General features: G+C 39.7%; 1 protein-coding gene across 2 annotated transcripts; it reads left to right on the top strand.

Annotated features, from left to right (window-relative positions):
* Window positions 1-6,073: 6,073 nt before the first annotated feature.
* Window positions 6,074-16,481, top strand: NEUROD4 (neuronal differentiation 4). Of its 2 annotated transcripts, none has more exons than XM_042247081.2 (2): window positions 6,074-6,394; window positions 13,010-16,481. In XM_042247081.2, exon 2 carries the CDS (start codon window positions 13,019-13,021, stop codon window positions 14,009-14,011), a length of 993 nt encoding a protein of 330 aa, XP_042103015.1. In that variant the 5' UTR covers window positions 6,074-6,394; window positions 13,010-13,018; the 3' UTR covers window positions 14,012-16,481. The 2 variants fall into 2 exon arrangements, with proteins under 2 accessions (XP_042103015.1, XP_060270086.1); XM_060414103.1 differs by having other exon boundaries at window positions 6,074-6,477.
* Window positions 16,482-17,022: the final 541 nt, after the last annotated feature.

Genomic DNA, 17,022 nt, shown 5'->3' with positions numbered 1-17,022 from the left:
TCTCATTACCCTAATTTTCTTCCAATAGTATAAATTAAGGCTGGATGCTTAGGAAACCTCCACTATCCCTACCAGATATTTCTCAGAGCTTGATAGAAGCCTCTTAAATTCAACCCAAAGTTTGCTACTAAGATCAGGCAAATGCTGCTGGGGCTGAGTGTATGAGGGTAGATTTAATGGGAACTAGTAAAGCAGTCTTTTCATGGAAGAGTCATACCATCACATACTCCAGAGTTTGGGGCTGGAAGGCGCTATAAGATCCTTCAGAAAAATTAGTTTGGCTGTTAGTAGGGAATGAGATTTTAAAGACAGCATGTTTTAACATCAATTTTACTTTCAAAACTTATATATGAATGCTTGATACTTACATAAATAATCTCTTTTTAATACCTGCCTGATCTCAATTTACTTTATATCTCAGTCCTGAGATATTCTGAAGACTCACTGTTATCAGTTTGTGTGTGTATCTATTATTTAATGTATGTGTGTAAATATTAAAGGTTAACTGTATCATGTTGAACCTGTATTTCTAAAAATCATTTTACATTTCCCCCCACAGCATATTAATACATAAAGTACATTTCCTTTAAGGATATATATACCAACTCATGCAAATCAGAAAGTATTCTATTATTTGGCTAACCCATTGGTTATGCAATGTATTGAAAAACTTTTTGTATTAAAAACAATACTGCAATGAACACATCTGGTCCATACATGGTTCCACAGCACATACGTAATTATGTTAGACACGGAGAGGGATTCCCTGATGGTCCAATGGTTAAGACTCTGACCTTTCAGTACTGAAGGCCTAGGTTCAACCCCCAGTTGAGAAATTAAAATAGCACAAGCCATGTGGTACAGCTCCCCCCAAATAATAGAAGAATAAAAATAAATAAAAAGTAGAATATATATATATATTATATATATAGTAGAATATATATATGTATATATGTATATATATATACATGTCATATATATATGACATGAAGAAGTAGAGGTTTGAAATATATATTTATGTGATTTGATTTTCTGGATATTGAAAGTTGGTTAAAAAATTTTAGTTCAGAATTGAAAGCCCAGAAATAAACCCACACATATATGGACAGCTAATTTATGACAAAGAAGCAACAAACATAAAATAGAGAAATAATAGTCTCTTCAATAAGTGGTATTGGGAAAAATGGACAGCCACATGCAAAAACATTGGGAGACAATGGAAACAGTGACAGACTTTATTTTCTTGGGCTCCAAAATCACTGCAGAAGGTGACTACAGCCATGAAATTAAAAGACACTTACTCCTTGGAAGGAAAGTTATGACCAACCTAGACAGCATATTAAAAAGCAGAGATATTATTTTGCCTACAAAGCTCTGTTTAGTCAAAGCTATGTTTTTTCCAGTAGTCATGTATGGATGTGAGAGTTGGACTATAAAGAAAGCTGAGTGCTGAGGAACTGATGTTTTTGCACTGTGGTTTTGGAGAATAGTCTTGAGAGTCCCTTGGACAGCAAGGAGATCCAATCAGTCAATCCTAAAGGAAATCAGTTCTGAATATTCATTGGTAGGCCTGATGCTGAAGCTGAAACTCCAATACTTTGGCTACCTGATGCGAAGAACTGACTCACTGGAAAAGACTCAGATGCTGGGAGAGATTGAAGGCAGGAGGATAGGGGGATGACAGAGGATGAGATGGTTGGATGGCATCACTGACTCAATTGACCTTAGTTTGAGCAAGCTCCAGGAGTTGGTGATGGACAGGGAAGCCTTGTATACTGCAGTCCATGGGGTCACAAAGAATTAGACACGACTGAGCCACTGAAACTCAACTGACATGCAAAAAAAAGAAAAGAAAGAAAAAGAAAAAGTAGACCAATATCTCACATCATACACAAAAATTAACTCAGAATGGATTAAAGACTTGAACATAAGACCCAACATGGTAAACTCTTAGAAGGAAGCATAGACAGTCTGCTCTTTGACACTGGTCTTAGCAATAACTTAACTCATATGTCTCCTTAGGCAAGGGAAACGAAAAGGAAACAAATGGGACTAACTCAAACAAACAAACAAAAAACTACTTCTGCACAGCACAGGAAACTATCAACAAAGCAAAAAGACAATCTACCTAATGGGAGACAATATGCAAATGATATATCTGATAAGAGGTTAACATGCAAAAATACATCAAGAACTTATACAACTCAACAACGGCAAAATAAATAAATAAATAAAGATTAAGAAATGGGGGAGGAGGTGAATAGACATTTTTCTGAAGAAGACATACAGATGGCCAATAGGTATGTGAAAAGATATTCAGCATCACTAACTATTAGGGAAATGCAAATTAAAACCACAATAAGAAATTATCAAAAAGTCTACAAATAACAAATGTTGGTGAGGATGTAGAGAAAATGATGCGTGAGGCAGAGAATACAGAGTGTTCAAAGGTGCTGACGTTTCCCAACAGATTTCAATAAGTGGTAGTATTTTTTGTAGCTGGAATGAGTCACTCTGTATGGCCAGTGAATGCCCAAATGTACAGGCCTTGAATGAATGGCACGAAAGAAGGCTGAGTCAAATGTTCTTCCCCAAAGAGACAAGGAATCTAGGGATTCCCAAGAAGAGCATACACCCAAGACTATTACCTAGTTTCTGGATCCCTGTTCGTCACTAACTTCATTTGTTACCTATTCAAACTTGGCAACTCAGACCGAAGGCTTTTGAATGGGCTAGTGTTAATCGCCCTCAAAGGGGCACTGTAACATTTAACTATGTCATCATTGCTGAATGGTAGAGCCTGAAGGAATGAACCCAAGAGATCATAATCCAACCTGGTTATTGACTGGTGATGTGAGACCCAGAGAGCTTAGATCACTCATTATGGCCACACAATCAGGGGCAGACGCAGGTTTAAGAACAAAGCTTTCCTTACTCCCAAGCTTTTCTCACCCCACTGCATCACAGAGTGAAAGAAAGAAGGACTTTGAAGTTGTAAGGGAGGGTTATTGAAACTCCCAGTTTCCAGACTGTTCAGAAACTAAACAGACACCTCTGTGTTACTCCAGTCTTCTTATTCAGTAGGGATTTATGTTATTTTGCTCCAACCTGTTTCATAATTATCTTTGACCCTGTACTATTTCCCGCCTGGAGTGCTGAGCTTCTGACCCCATCCCTGGCCCGCCTCAACCCTGTACTAGTCTTTGGAGAATATCTTTAATAACTGCTCAAGTTTTACCTGGAATATGGGCAGCCGGAATTCTCACTTTCTGAAAGTTCATCATCCTACTCTCCACAGTCCCTAATTTATGGCTCTGGGACTCCATTTGGTTTTAATTCAGCAAAAGCCAGCCATCTCCCGAGGGAAGGTGAGAAGGCGGACATCTGGGGATCTTTCCCAACAGGCTCCGCGGCTTGCAGCTCAGCACCCCGGGGACCGATGTCAGGCACTGGTCCCTGGTCTTCAGTGTCTGGTCGAAGAAGGCAGTTTCCAGGGCTCTTAGGGGCCCGCGGGCCAGTTCCCTTTGGGGGTCGGGATTACTGGGAATACTAATTAATTCATTAGTGGGGTTGATGGATTATCAAGCTGTCTCCTGGCAGAGGGGCCTTGGGGGCGGGGGTTGGTAACAGATTGCTGCCCATAAATCTGCCTGTTGCCTCCCTCCTCTCCGTTTCAATGGCTCCTGGCCGCGAGGCCCGTGGGCCGGCCACTGAGCGCTGGTTGCGTTTCCTGCCCCCCCGCCCAGCAGATGGTTCTAACAGGTTAGCTCAGAGCTTTACAAAAAGCGGCAGAGAAAGAAGGAAGGGCTGGGGATTGGCCCTCTGGCCCAGAACCCGTGTTGGGGGAGGAGACTGCGTACAACTGCCCGGCATTCAGCCACCACCCCCTGGCCTGGCCCGACCGCATCCCCACCCCGCCCCCTCCCCGCCCCCTCCCCGCCCCCACCCGCCGCCTTCCTGCTCCCTCCGAGTTGAATAGGCAAGGGTCTAACCGTCCAGAAGCTGTGATGAGGGGGACCCTGATGAAACAGATTCCATCCTTCCCTCTGAAAAAGGCAGCTCTTAAAGAAAGCTCAGTACAGTCCTCGACTCCCTACCAAGGCTGCACGCGCAGGCACACACACGAACACACAATTAAACGTGTTTTGAGCGCTAATCCTATTGTGTCCAGTTCCTCACATCTGTCAGCTAAAGCAAGGAGCCCCATACAATGTTCTGTCCCCACCCTCATCTTTGTCTCAATATGTTCACCTTTCTGCTAATCTCCTCCCTGCCCTCTGAACATTTCAGGGGCAGGATCCTAACACTGGTGTCATCAGCTCTCAAACATCCAAGGAGGTAGTTTGGAAGAACAGACGAGATCAATCCATCCTCTACGTGCTCATTGCAGCTGTACTCTTAAACACAAATTCCTCCATAGATAAATTTCCTCTGGCTGAGGAGTAGATTTTGATTCGGTTTTTAGAAGTTCACCATTCCTAGCATGTGTTATTTAATGACTCTGAAAATGAAGTTTATTTTACTGAGCAGATATTTCCTGTATAGGGATGTGAAAAAGATTAGTAAGAACATTGAAATTTTCCTATGAACAACTTTGTATAAAACAAAGTATTAATTTCTATTTTCTAGCTTTTGGCGAAGGACAAGAGTCATGTGACACCTATACTAGAATTAGAAAAAAAATTAACAATTTCAAACCTATGGTATTTCTTTCAACTTTATTGGCAGTAAAACTTATGTTTTCTTTTAAACTTTTGCACTTTTCCTTACAACAAGACATAACCCTTCATTTCTGTCACAAACGTGCTTGTTACATTGGTAAAGTAAGTGATTTCCAAAAAGCCTGGAGAATTGCCTTCAAGTCAATTTCAAAAAGAGGTTGAGAATCCTATCTTGCTACTGCTAGAAAACATTTAAGATTACATCATTTTACAGATATGAAAATTGATGCCAGAAATGAAGTCAAACTATTAAAGTTCATGCAACTGTTTCTTCCTCAGAATGACTAGAAGATTGTAAGATCGTTTATATCTTAAAAGGAACTCACAATTATTTATTTGATCTTGGTAATTTTTTTACACCAGATAGTATTCCAAATTTGACAATCTCTACGATGAAGATTCCACACTTTGACTTGGTAGTCTGGTCCACAGATAGCTCTCTGTCATAAAGCATATACACGTATTTGCTTTGAATCTTTACAGATGTAGTTTTCTTTTTTCTCTTCTAGCGATTTAATCTAACTTCAAAATGCCACAGAAATTTTAGGAATTACTTGACCCTTCTTTCCTTCCAAATTCATTACCCCTCAGGTGAACTTTTTCTACCTGAATGTGTAATGATATATTTTTGAAAAACAATACTGTATCCTCCTTTCTAATTTGAGGAGTTAAGTGTTCTCAGAATGAAATATTTAATTTATTTGCTTTTTGTTTTTTAAAATTTCAAACAAACAGACAAGTTGAAAGAACACGATAGCACATATAGATATAGCTTTGTCTATATTCACTAAATAAAATGAAAGGGTTTTAAATGGGAATAAGTTTGACAAGTTTGAAAACTACTTTTATTTAGAGTTTGGAAGTTTTAAAGCCAACGACACCAATCCACGCTTGTAAGATAACAGTCATTGATGCTGTGCCCTGGGCATGCATCTTTCTCAGGGGTTTTTTGTTTGTTTGTTTGTTTGTTTGTTTTTTGACTTTTCAGACATGGGCCAATATATTTTATTTGCCCTTAGTAGCCCTTTATCCAAGTTTACCACCAGTTCTCTTTCCCTGTATTGCCCTTCGGTCAAGTCCCATTTCTTATCTTTTTAACTACAAAAATTTCCAGTCCTCTTTTTCTTTACCTCTCAACTTCAGCAGCTCTTCTCTCATATTCCCCTCCTACTAACCTCTATCCCCATTTAAACATACAAACGAATGGCTCAGCTGGACCTGACCAGAGGAGCCCTTTGAAGTGGGCGTGCCTTTCATCTGGGGAAGGGGAGGAGTTAGATTGCAGGCAGCATCACCCCTCCCTGGACAGCTGGGAAAGCAATCAAAACTGCTGCAACTCTGAGGCTCCGGCCAGAGCGCAGGAGCTGCCCAGAGGCTGTGGTCCTGAAAGCTCCACTCCAGGGAACTAGCCAGGGAGAGGAGGTACTGAAGATCGACTAAACCAGCTGCATCAGCCTAAAGGAGTCCTGAAGGAGCATACAGAACTCCAAGGAAGGAGTAGAATAGCAGTCAGGGAAACCAGACCAGGGGGCAATTCTAAGAGGCAGTGGCCGGGATTAACATGGATCGCTAAAAGCACCTCCTCCTATGCTCTGGATGGTCAGGGAGACTCTCTAAGTCTCCTCCAGGACACAGATTCACAGAGTTCACTCCAGGGATTGCTACTGACAGAGGTGAGCCAGCGATGGGGTGGTACGGGGATTACTGAAGTTTCTGTGAGTAGTTCCTGTGGACCTAGAGAAGCAATTGGGGAGAGGTAAGTCTCTTCTGGGCTAAGTAAGAAGGGAGTAGGATTTAGGAAACTTGAATGGAGAAGCAGAGAAAGAACGCTTATGGACAGATATTAAGATTGTAATAATTTCACTAATTCCTAAGCATCTGTCACTCAGAGTGAAACTCAGATATGCTCAATCACTTTTATAAAATAGGGATTATAAATTATCCACCATTCCTATCAAACCTATTTTTCCATTTTACTGATGCAGAAGAAAAGGGCCAAAGAATTTAACTGCTTTCCTGAGGTGGGTCACCAAATATGTTGAAAGAATTGACCCAATCCTCCATTCAGTTCACAGCATTATAGACTATGTGAGGAGTGAAGGGAATAGGGTAGGAGTGACGAAAATAGAAAGGGAAGGAGAGAAAGGCGTATGTTTTCACCACTGGCCCCCCTTTGCTTGGCTAAAAGTCCTTAGACTGTTGGCATCAGTGGGGAACGTCTCCTCCTCCTCAGCTCTTTCAGATGGGCAATCAGAAAAGAAAGATTGTCCATGTATAGTTTTGGCTCCTCTGTCTTTTATCATTCACCTACCCCTAGAAATATATTCAGAAAAATAATAATATATGTAAAATGCCTCCCTCATTTTGACAGAGGGACCAGAGATGAAATGCTGGAGAACAAGGAGGGAAAACTGAAGGACTGAGTAATTTCTGTTGGCAAAGTTCACCATCAGGATCTGAGGCTATGAAAACTAAAGTATGATATAGCTATGCTGGATAAGGGGTGTGTGTGTGTGTACAAATATTAATCAAGAAGGAAAGTGGGAGTGTGTAGAGGTTGAATAGTATTAGTCGCTCAGTTGTGTCTGACTTTTTGCAACCCCATGGACTGTAGCCCACCAGGATTCTCTGTCCATGGAATTCTCCAGGCAAGAAGACTGGCATGGGTAGCCATTCCCTTCTCCAGAGAATCTTCCTGATCCAGAGATTGAACCCAGGTCTCCTGCATTGCAGGCAGATTCATTACCATCTGAGCCACCAGGGGAACCCAAAAGATTGAATAGGAAGAGCGCAAAACAGCCTACTGGCTGTTGCCAGGCAGCATGACTTATGAGTACCCTGGTTTGCATTCTGTTGTCAGTGCAAAGACTCTGTAAATCCAAGCAAGACAGTCTCTCTGATCCTTACATTTGCAAGAGACTGGACTGAATAGTCCCTGTCCTTTTTGTATTTAGGATTTAGTCGTAGAATCAGGAAATGAAATTAATACAATCAGCTTTTAAGAGGAAAGATACAACCTAATCACCACAGACACATGCAAGCGCTCCTTGCTCACTTATTCATCAACTGAAACTTCTTTACAACTCAAAAATAGTAAATGTGTAGGATGAATCCAGGACAGTCCCACATGACAGGAATGCCCAAAGACCTCAGGCCCAGTGATAAAAGTATTGTGTGTGCTTAGTTGCTCAGTTGTGTCCACCTCTTGCGACCCCATAGACTGTAGCCCGCCAGGCTCCTCTGTCCATGGGACTCTCCAGGCAAGAATACTGGAGTGGGTTGCCATTTCCTCCTACAGTCAAACTCTTTAGGATACCGTAGACTGTAGCCCTTCAGGCTGCTCTGTCCATGGAATTTTCTAGGCAAGAATACTGGAGTGGGTTGCCATTCCCTTCACCAAGGATCAAAGTATTAGGTCATCATAATCATCGCCTAAGCAAAACTTTTTTGTTTTACAGAACAGATTTTTTTTTGATGGGAAAAAATTGAATTTGAGAGAATTTTCCAAACTTGAAATTTCACAGAAGAATCCTAAAGAAAGGGAAAAATTCTGTATAAAGTGTAGATGTATAAGGAAATCCAAATTCTAAGATGAAAAGATAAAATGAGCTTTAAAAGATCAGAATGTATTTGGGGATACAGGGGAGCCTGTATTGTGCCTCCAGAGCCAATATTCATTGATTCCTGTCTTATTTGAGTCTGCTTCATGTAAATTTTGAGAGCTAATTTCTTTTCTAGGAATTGGGGAAACCTGAAAATGGTGTATCACAGAACTTTGTGCAATAGTGGTATTGATTTTTCCATACAGCTTTTATCTTTACATTTGCATAATAACTTTACAAAGTACTTGCTTTTATAAAAGCTTCTAAATGAGATATGAAAGACAAAAATATTATGTCCATTTTGCCCCAAGGGTAAAAGAATTATAATATTTTTTGTGCTCATATAATAAGTGAGTGATGGAACACAGTTTTGATTTCATGCTTTTTTTGATACCCCTTGGAGCTGGTTCATTAACAGGCTGAGAACCATGGTAGAATTAGTTACCTGTTCTGGACACAGCCAGATTGGTTTCCTTGATCGAAACTCAGAAGTGCATTACACACGTTTTCAACTCTCAAATAAAAAACTGGATGTTTATCTTTTTTCCCCTGCTGACCTTTTGATGCATTTAAGCTATTTAGGTGGAAAAAGTCAAAGGAAAAGTTTTGTTCTGTATCTTTGGGGAGTCCTGGCTTTTACTTCTATTTAAGAGACTTGATTTTTCTCCTCAGTGGTCTGGCCCTTGATTCTGGTAGGAAAGTCTTATCCCAAATATTGTTTAATCAGAGACAAAGGAAAATGTCAAGTGCCAAAGGTGGTCTCTATTCCACCAGAAACTTTATGACCCTGAAAATTCATGTGACTGAGGAGGAGTCCAGCCAACTGCTGTCTTGGAATTATAAAACAGGATAAAAGAGGTTAGTTTCCTTCTGGAACACGGTAGAAGAGTTTTAGTCAACCCAGCAGAGGCAGAGGATAGAGTTCTGTTCTCTCATCATTTGTAACAGAATAGGAGCTTTGAAATTTCTTTTCATTAGGAGGTTAGGGGAGAGAGTTTATCAGGGAAGTATTTGAAATTGGTGTTGAGATGGAGCCATTGGCTTTTGCTGCATACAATCAACATTAAGCATAGACTGTAATTATACCTATTTTGTCCATGTGGCCAGAAAAACTCATGGTGAACTTTAGGAACAAAATACCTCATAACTACATGGCATTTACAATATCGGGCACTATTCAAAGTCTTTAAATGTATTTATGCTCACAATAAATTAGTGAGGTATTCCTATGATTATTCCTATTTTAAAGAGAAGACTAGACAGAAAGATTATGAAACTTGCTTAAGACCACATATTTGGTAAGTAATTGAGCTGAAATCTGAACTCAGGTAGTGGCCCAGTGGTAAGGCTTCTGCCTGCCGATGCAGGAGACGCAGGAGACGCTGTAGTCCACGGGGATGCAAAGAGTCAAAGGGGACTGAGTGAATGAGCGCACAGGCACAATCTGACTCCAGGGTTTGTGCTGTCTAGCCATACTGGGTACAAGGGAAGGTTATTAGGCAATTGTCAGATGATCTTCTGAGCCAATCAGACGAGGTTCCATCCAGATAGTAAGGGTCACAGTAATTGATACAGTTTCCTTTTACTATTCACCCATGAGGAATAATTTGTATTTCTGAATAAGCAGATGTGTGAATGAATTTGATAAGAAAACCCCAGAATAAACAGAAAACAAGTAAATATATGGACAATGTTTTATATCATTAAAAGTTTACAAAAAATCCTTTCTCATATTTTTTATCTTGCAAAACCACATAGAATACCTATTATCCTCACTTTAGCAAAGAGGAAGTGAAAGATCAGAGATCTTATGTACTGTGTTTGAGAACAATTACCAGGAATTAAAAAGTTGGGACTAGAATGTGTGTTATTCCAGCTTCCATGTTTTGAAACCACACTATATATTCATGGGATTCTCTCAGAGCTCATGGACCAGTATTTATGGGAATAGAGAAAATTAAACTGGAGCTATCTATGTCCTTTCTATGGTCAGTAAGAGAACAAAGATGAAAACTTGTTGCCTTTTTAATTGTTTTAGTCAAAGTCTTTTGGGTCTTTTCCTTTATACCTGCTGTAAATTTGATTTGAAAGCAGCTCTTTGACTCTTACAGAAACCATCTGATTATGTTAAAGGCAAAATGTAGTCTGTTCTGATCTAATCCCATGTTGTGATGGGTGTGAGGGTAGACAGCAGCTGGCTAGTGTCCAGAGGTGGGGATGATTTAAAAAAACCTCAAATGCAGAGACTAGGATAGTATTTGGTTTTAGGACAATTGCGGAAACTCTCCTGCATCTTCCTTCTATCCTCTTCATGCATGTATGTACCACCCAATGCTAATGATGACAATGAAAAGGAGATGAGAGAAAGAGAAGAAAGTGGCAAAGTAGATGGAAACAGAGTTTTAAAAAAAGGAGGGGAGAACAAATGAAAAACAACAAGAATCTAGCTTGAAGAGGAAGGAATCCTGGAATATGAGAGTTTAGAAAGCAGGGAACTCTTAAACGAGCCTCCCTTTGGATGAGGATCATTTCCTATTGACTTAGCTCTACTGACCCACATCTCCCAAAGTCAAAGTCTCTGTTTCTTCTGGTAGCTGTGATGAAAATAAAAAGGAAAAAAGCATAAAACCTAGTATTTGGAATCAGAAGAACTGGTGCTATGCCTTACTCTACCTGCTCTATGTCTTCATATTTCCATTACTTAATCCATGACCTGCTGTGACCTCAACTATAAAATGAGCATCAGAGTCTCCTGAAAGGAGGGACTCCTCAACATTTTGCTCTAAGACTACACAAATGGTATTACAGTGATGTGTGGAACATTAGGTTTCCCAAGCCCACTCCATCCTCTCTGGCCTCAGAGTGCACCTGCCTCTGGAAGGTCTGTGTTACTTTAACAGAAAGTTAATTAGGTCTTTCACCCTCCCTCTGGATGTTTGCCTGCGTTAGAAGTGCAGCTCAGCACACAAGCTCCATCATCCATATTAAAAGTGGGATTTTCTGATTTGGCCTGGGCAGTCAGTTGACCAATAGGTTTGAACGTGTGTTTTCAATAAAGCTGCTTACCCAGGAAGCCTTATTAAGTGAGTAAGTCAAGCTGACATGATTTCCATGCTGATTAACATGAAACCTAGGCTGTTTTTGCCATGCAGTCACATTAATTATTTATAGGAGGTAAATGAGGTTACAAGGAAAACAAGCTCAGATTACCAGAAACAAGTCAAACCATATATTTATACCTTTAAAAGCTACATGCTAATTCCTGGATTCATTGAGTTGAGGCTCAAGCCTCAAGGATCAAAAAACACTTATTATGTTCTCCCCTTTCTAATATATAAAGGTGATGGAGGGTTTAACATCTCAAAAACTAGCTGGTGAACTGGGATGGCCCTATGGAGTTTATCAGATACTTTTATTTGGTAAATTATATACCTACAAATCTCCCAACAAATCTCAAAACAATTCAGGCTCTTCCAGAATTGAATGCTAAATGTTGACTAAACAACTAGCCTCTTTTGGTTTTCAAATAAGTTTTACTATTTTTTCATAGAAAATTCTGACTAAACAGTGTCTGTTAGGCAGGTGAGTTAAAATAGTTAGACTATTTGCATGTTTGCCTGAAATAGTCCTTTGCTATATTTGCAGTCAGTGTTTGGGGAAGTGTAAAATCTGTTCCAAATTTTTCATTTTTAATGAAATCTTATTATAATAGTTGCACCAAGATAATCTTAAATAAGTTTGGTAGAACTCTGACTTGTAATTCTAGCTGCTGCCATTTTCTTGTCTGGTGGTGTGAGATACATGTTCAATGAAGAGTTCTCACTTTTAACATATGGGTAGATTTGAAAGATAATCAATGGTAACCTCCTCTGTTTTCCTGGTTCTTTCTAGACACCATGTGACTAACACCTCTAATACCACTAACATTAGGCAGACCACAAGGTGCTTACCAAAAAACTAAGTGCTCTTTTGGCCATGGTGAGAGAAATATTTCATGATCATATGGTGTACCAGCACAGTCAGTGGGAAACAAGGGATGTTGGGGTTAGATGTATGAGATATGTCTCTAAATAGAGATTGAGTAGTCCTTTGTAGAACATAAACAAACTCTGAATGATCTCACTACAGTTTCTCATTTATTTTGTGATGTAAATATACAACAATTTATTAATACTGTCACTTGATATGCTTTAAAATTTTGCAACAACTACAATTATTGTTTACATATTATCTAATTATAACTACTTCAGCATCTTCTTTCCCTTTCAGAAGTTTCTGTATTTGGACAATAATTTATATGCCCACCTTAGCTATTTTCTTTTATGATCTGATTCTGGAAAGAAAGAAAAACATGTTTTGAGTGGTATATCAGCTATTTTGGAATAAAATATACATGAGATGAAGAACTGGAGAATACAGAGAGTTAGGTGTTGACTCTGCAATGAATAATCAAGTCTATTTCCTTTTTCTATAGTTGACTTTCTTATAAATACTACAGTTCAATGAGTGTGCTGGGCATTTACTTGAGTTTAGATTTGTTATTTAGAGTGGAGAGTTTGGGGTAGGTAATCATAAGTTGAATTCCAATACAAATTCTGTGCTTTACATCTAAGATGTAAAAAGAAAGTTTAACTTTAAATCAAGTCAAATGTCCACAGGCAGTAACCATTGCTGTTTTTTTCCCAGAGTCCGGAGATGGCAAAAGCTTATGTGAAACCCAAGGAGATGACAGAGTTGGTCAACACACCATCTTGGATGGACAAAGGTCTGGCCCCTCAGAATGAGATAAAGGAGGAGGAGAGAAGACCGGCTGCTTATGGAATGCTTGGCAGCTTAGCTGAAGATCATGACAGTATTGAGGAGGAAGAAGAGGAGGAAGAAGATGGGGAGAAGCCTAAAAGAAGAGGTCCCAAGAAAAAGAAGATGACAAAAGCTCGCCTTGAGAGATTCAGGGCTCGAAGAGTCAAGGCTAATGCCAGGGAACGGACCCGGATGCATGGCCTGAACGATGCCCTGGACAATCTGAGGAGGGTCATGCCTTGCTACTCTAAGACCCAAAAGCTCTCCAAGATAGAGACTCTTAGACTGGCCAGGAACTATATTTGGGCTTTGTCTGAGGTCCTAGAAACTGGACAGACACCTGAAGGGAAGGGCTTTGTGGAGATGCTCTGTAAAGGGCTCTCTCAGCCTACAAGCAACTTGGTGGCTGGGTGCCTCCAGTTGGGCTCTCAGTCCGTCCTCCTGGAAAAGCGTGAGGAGAAATCTATCTGTGACTCTGCCATCTCTGTCCACAACTTCAACTATCAATCTCCCGGGCTCCCCAGCCCTCCTTATGGCCATATGGAAACACATCTTATTAATCTCAAACCCCCAGTATTCAAGAGTTTGGGAGAGTCATCTTTTGGGAGCCACCCGCCTGACTGCAGTACACCACCGTATGAGGGCCCACTTACTCCACCCCTGAGCATCAGTGGGAACTTCTCCTTGAAGCAAGATGGCTCCCCTGACCTGGATAAATCCTACAGTTTCATGCCACATTACCCTGCTGCAAGTCTAAGCTCAGGGCACGTGCATTCAACTCCTTTTCAGGCTGGCACCCCCCGCTATGATGTTCCCATAGATATGTCCTATGATGCTTACCCCCACCATAGCATCGGGGCCCAACTCAATACAATCTTCACTGACTAGGGCACTCCGACCAGCATTTCAGAGAAAGATGTCTGGAGACATTTTCCATAGCTCGTCATTGAGCTGAGGATTCAGTGACCTTAATGGGGCCCTATAGCTATATATCAAACACAATAGTCCTAGGCTCTTTGGGTCTCCCTAACCTGTCACCCTCCTTTCTCATCAATTTCTCATGTTGTAGTGATTCCTTTATTTTGGGTCCTCACAAGAAATTATTTGATTGTTTACAATCATGTGAAAATAGATCAGAAACCCTGGGTCTTATCCTAGTGGTGCCAAAACTCATTGGATGGTCTATGCCAATTCATTTTTCATTTCTGGCCTCTGTTTGCTTACTGGTAAATCAGGCAATTGTTCTAAGTTGAGATCCTTTCTAAAGTTCTTCACAGTTATGAAATTCTATGACTTTGGGGACCCTTCCTACAAACTTCTTAATGGTGGAAAGATTGAGGAGTAGTAGGAAATGGACACTATGTGTGGAATGATCGGATGGAATTGCCAAAGGAGCACCAGGTGCGTGTCTTTCAGACTTGATGAAAGGACTTCTTTGCATCCATCTAAAAATAGCTTCCAGAGGCTGACATTCTACCTTGACTGTCACTGTGAATAATGTTCTTTAAGAGATTAGCTCTATTTCTTACTGGGCTGAAAGCTGAACATATCTTCCTTAGTAATTTGAGAACCATAATAGAGATCTCATACCAACTTGATTCTTGATAACATTTCAAAAGCACTTTTCTCAGTACTCGAAGTAGGGCAAACAAGACACTGAAACCTTAGACTCCTCCAATCCAACAGGACTTGGAGAATCATTTCATGACCTTTATAACCAGAGAGGCATGGAAATTCTGATGAAGCTCAGGTACTGCTATTGGAATCAGCAAACAACCCAGGTCACATTCAAGAGCAATAAAATGGCCATTGGATATTACCCATCATTTTGGGACTCTCAACCTGTCCATAGGAAAACCACTAGGTTTTCTTTGGCAAGATGAATTTCATTTGGTTAAAGAAAGCATGGCTAAAAACCACTAACATCTGCCCACACATATTTTCTTGAAGCATAAGCACCAGTCAATTTATTGACCAAACTTGAATTTTCCCAACATATATAATTCCTTATCTCCTTTTCCACTAATTGTTACCTCTTCTTCACTTTTAAAATATGTTATTACATATTGTAGATAGCATTTCAAGTGACCAAACTTAGGGATGTAGAATCAAATCCAAGGTCAGCAAATGCTTTTACCAGTTTATGTCTTCATCACAGATTTATCCTGATTTGCAGGATGTTTATTTTCTTCATGTAACTCTTCTTTCCTTTACATTAACAGTCGTTTTGTCAAGTTTATTTTTTCCCAGAAAAATGTGATCTGAGAAGTTTCACTGTCCTGTTCAATCTGCCAGAACAATTATTTTAAACCAAAAGCCTACATGGTTTACATGATAGTGGATCATATCCTGCTCCTGCCAGAGAGGATAAGTTTAGGAAGCAGGCAGGGTACACAAATAGGGCCAATTAATAAAATTGATAAGGCAGATTAGTATGTGATTTTCTACAGCTCAGCTAACCCCTAAAACCTGCCAAACTATTTGTGTATCGACTTTTTTTTAACCCTTTACTTATTATCTCCTTATAGCTGAAGTAATTTTCTTTCCATTTTGCTTGCAATACTAACCTTACTTTTTTTTTTGCACCCTTAATTTGTAAGTCTACTTGAAAGTACCCTTGAGGAGAGATCCTAAACCCCATCAGCCACCAAAGTGGTTCCCTTCACCACAATTTGCCCTAGAGGGAATAGATAAGTAAAATGATTTATGAAGCCATCCTATGTGCTTTCTGAGTCTGTACTGGTTCTTACCTTCCTGAGAGGTTATGGGGGTGGGGGAAGCTATCCTTGAAGTTAGCATTTTGTGGCATTTAAGTTTGTAGATAATGAATGTTGTCTGAGTTATTTATTAGATATTATTTATTTAATTTATTTCTCATTTTCATGCAAATTCCTTAGGTTGTATACATGTGCTTGCAAACCCTTCCCAAGACTTCATTTGGAAAGTAGCTCATAATTTTGCTAGGAATTCCTGAGTTTTGGGGTGAGGGCAAAGGAGGAAGTTAGTGCAAAGTTACATAAGAATTTTATAAAAAGCAGCAATAATTTGAATGGCTATGCAAGTTAATATTTCTTAGATTTTTTCTTCACTCTAAGATGAGCCAATCATTTTGGCTCATTGTTTATGCTTTTAGGGACTATGGTATCTGTGAACTGGTGTGGGATTGTTCAGAGATTTCATAATTGAATAAAATTTGTAAATGCCGTGTGATAGGAAAGAACTTATTCTCCAACCCTGGATGGTCTTTTTCTTCTGGGGACTTTATCCAATAATGCAAAACAATTGTTTAAACATTTTGTAAAAAAAAATGTTTTTCCTCTTTTTCTAGCAGAAATAAAGCTGTGAGTCTTAATAGACATTGTGTTGTATTTGCATTGTCAGTCTTCAAAGGTTTTCTTCATTCTCACCTATTGATTTTCTTGGGCTCTAAATCCTATGAGCAACAGCAGGATTGCCAGCCGTCTGGAGGATTTATACATCCTGTATTTCAACTGATCTTTCCAGAAGATTTGAAAGATCTAAACCAAGTAGTTAGAAGCCTAGATGCACTCTTCCACTCACATAATCAACCATCTGCAACCACTGAGAAAAAAAACATCTCCCCATTTACAGAAATCTATGGCTTTGAGCATTCCAAGCCATCAAACAGATGACTTAGATGATGTACAGAGAGGTGGACCACAGGAAGATAAACTATTATCCAAAATTTAGCTGGGCCTATCAACTCTTCAAAAAATTATGAAGCATGATTTTTGGCAACTGCCTCTTAACAGCTCCTTCTCAAGATTTTTTTCTTTCAGATTTCTCCAATTAAAATTTTCCAGGGTCCCTTCTTAAATGCATAACTGCTGATGGCAAAGAAATAATAATGATGATGATGATAAAAATGAACTTTAATA

This window comes from Ovis aries, chromosome 3 (assembly GCF_016772045.2).
Source record: "Ovis aries strain OAR_USU_Benz2616 breed Rambouillet chromosome 3, ARS-UI_Ramb_v3.0, whole genome shotgun sequence".
NCBI lineage: Eukaryota > Metazoa > Chordata > Mammalia > Artiodactyla > Bovidae > Ovis > Ovis aries.
The sequence above is the reverse complement of the archived record's forward strand: the minus strand, read 5'-3'. Positions and strand labels throughout refer to the sequence as shown.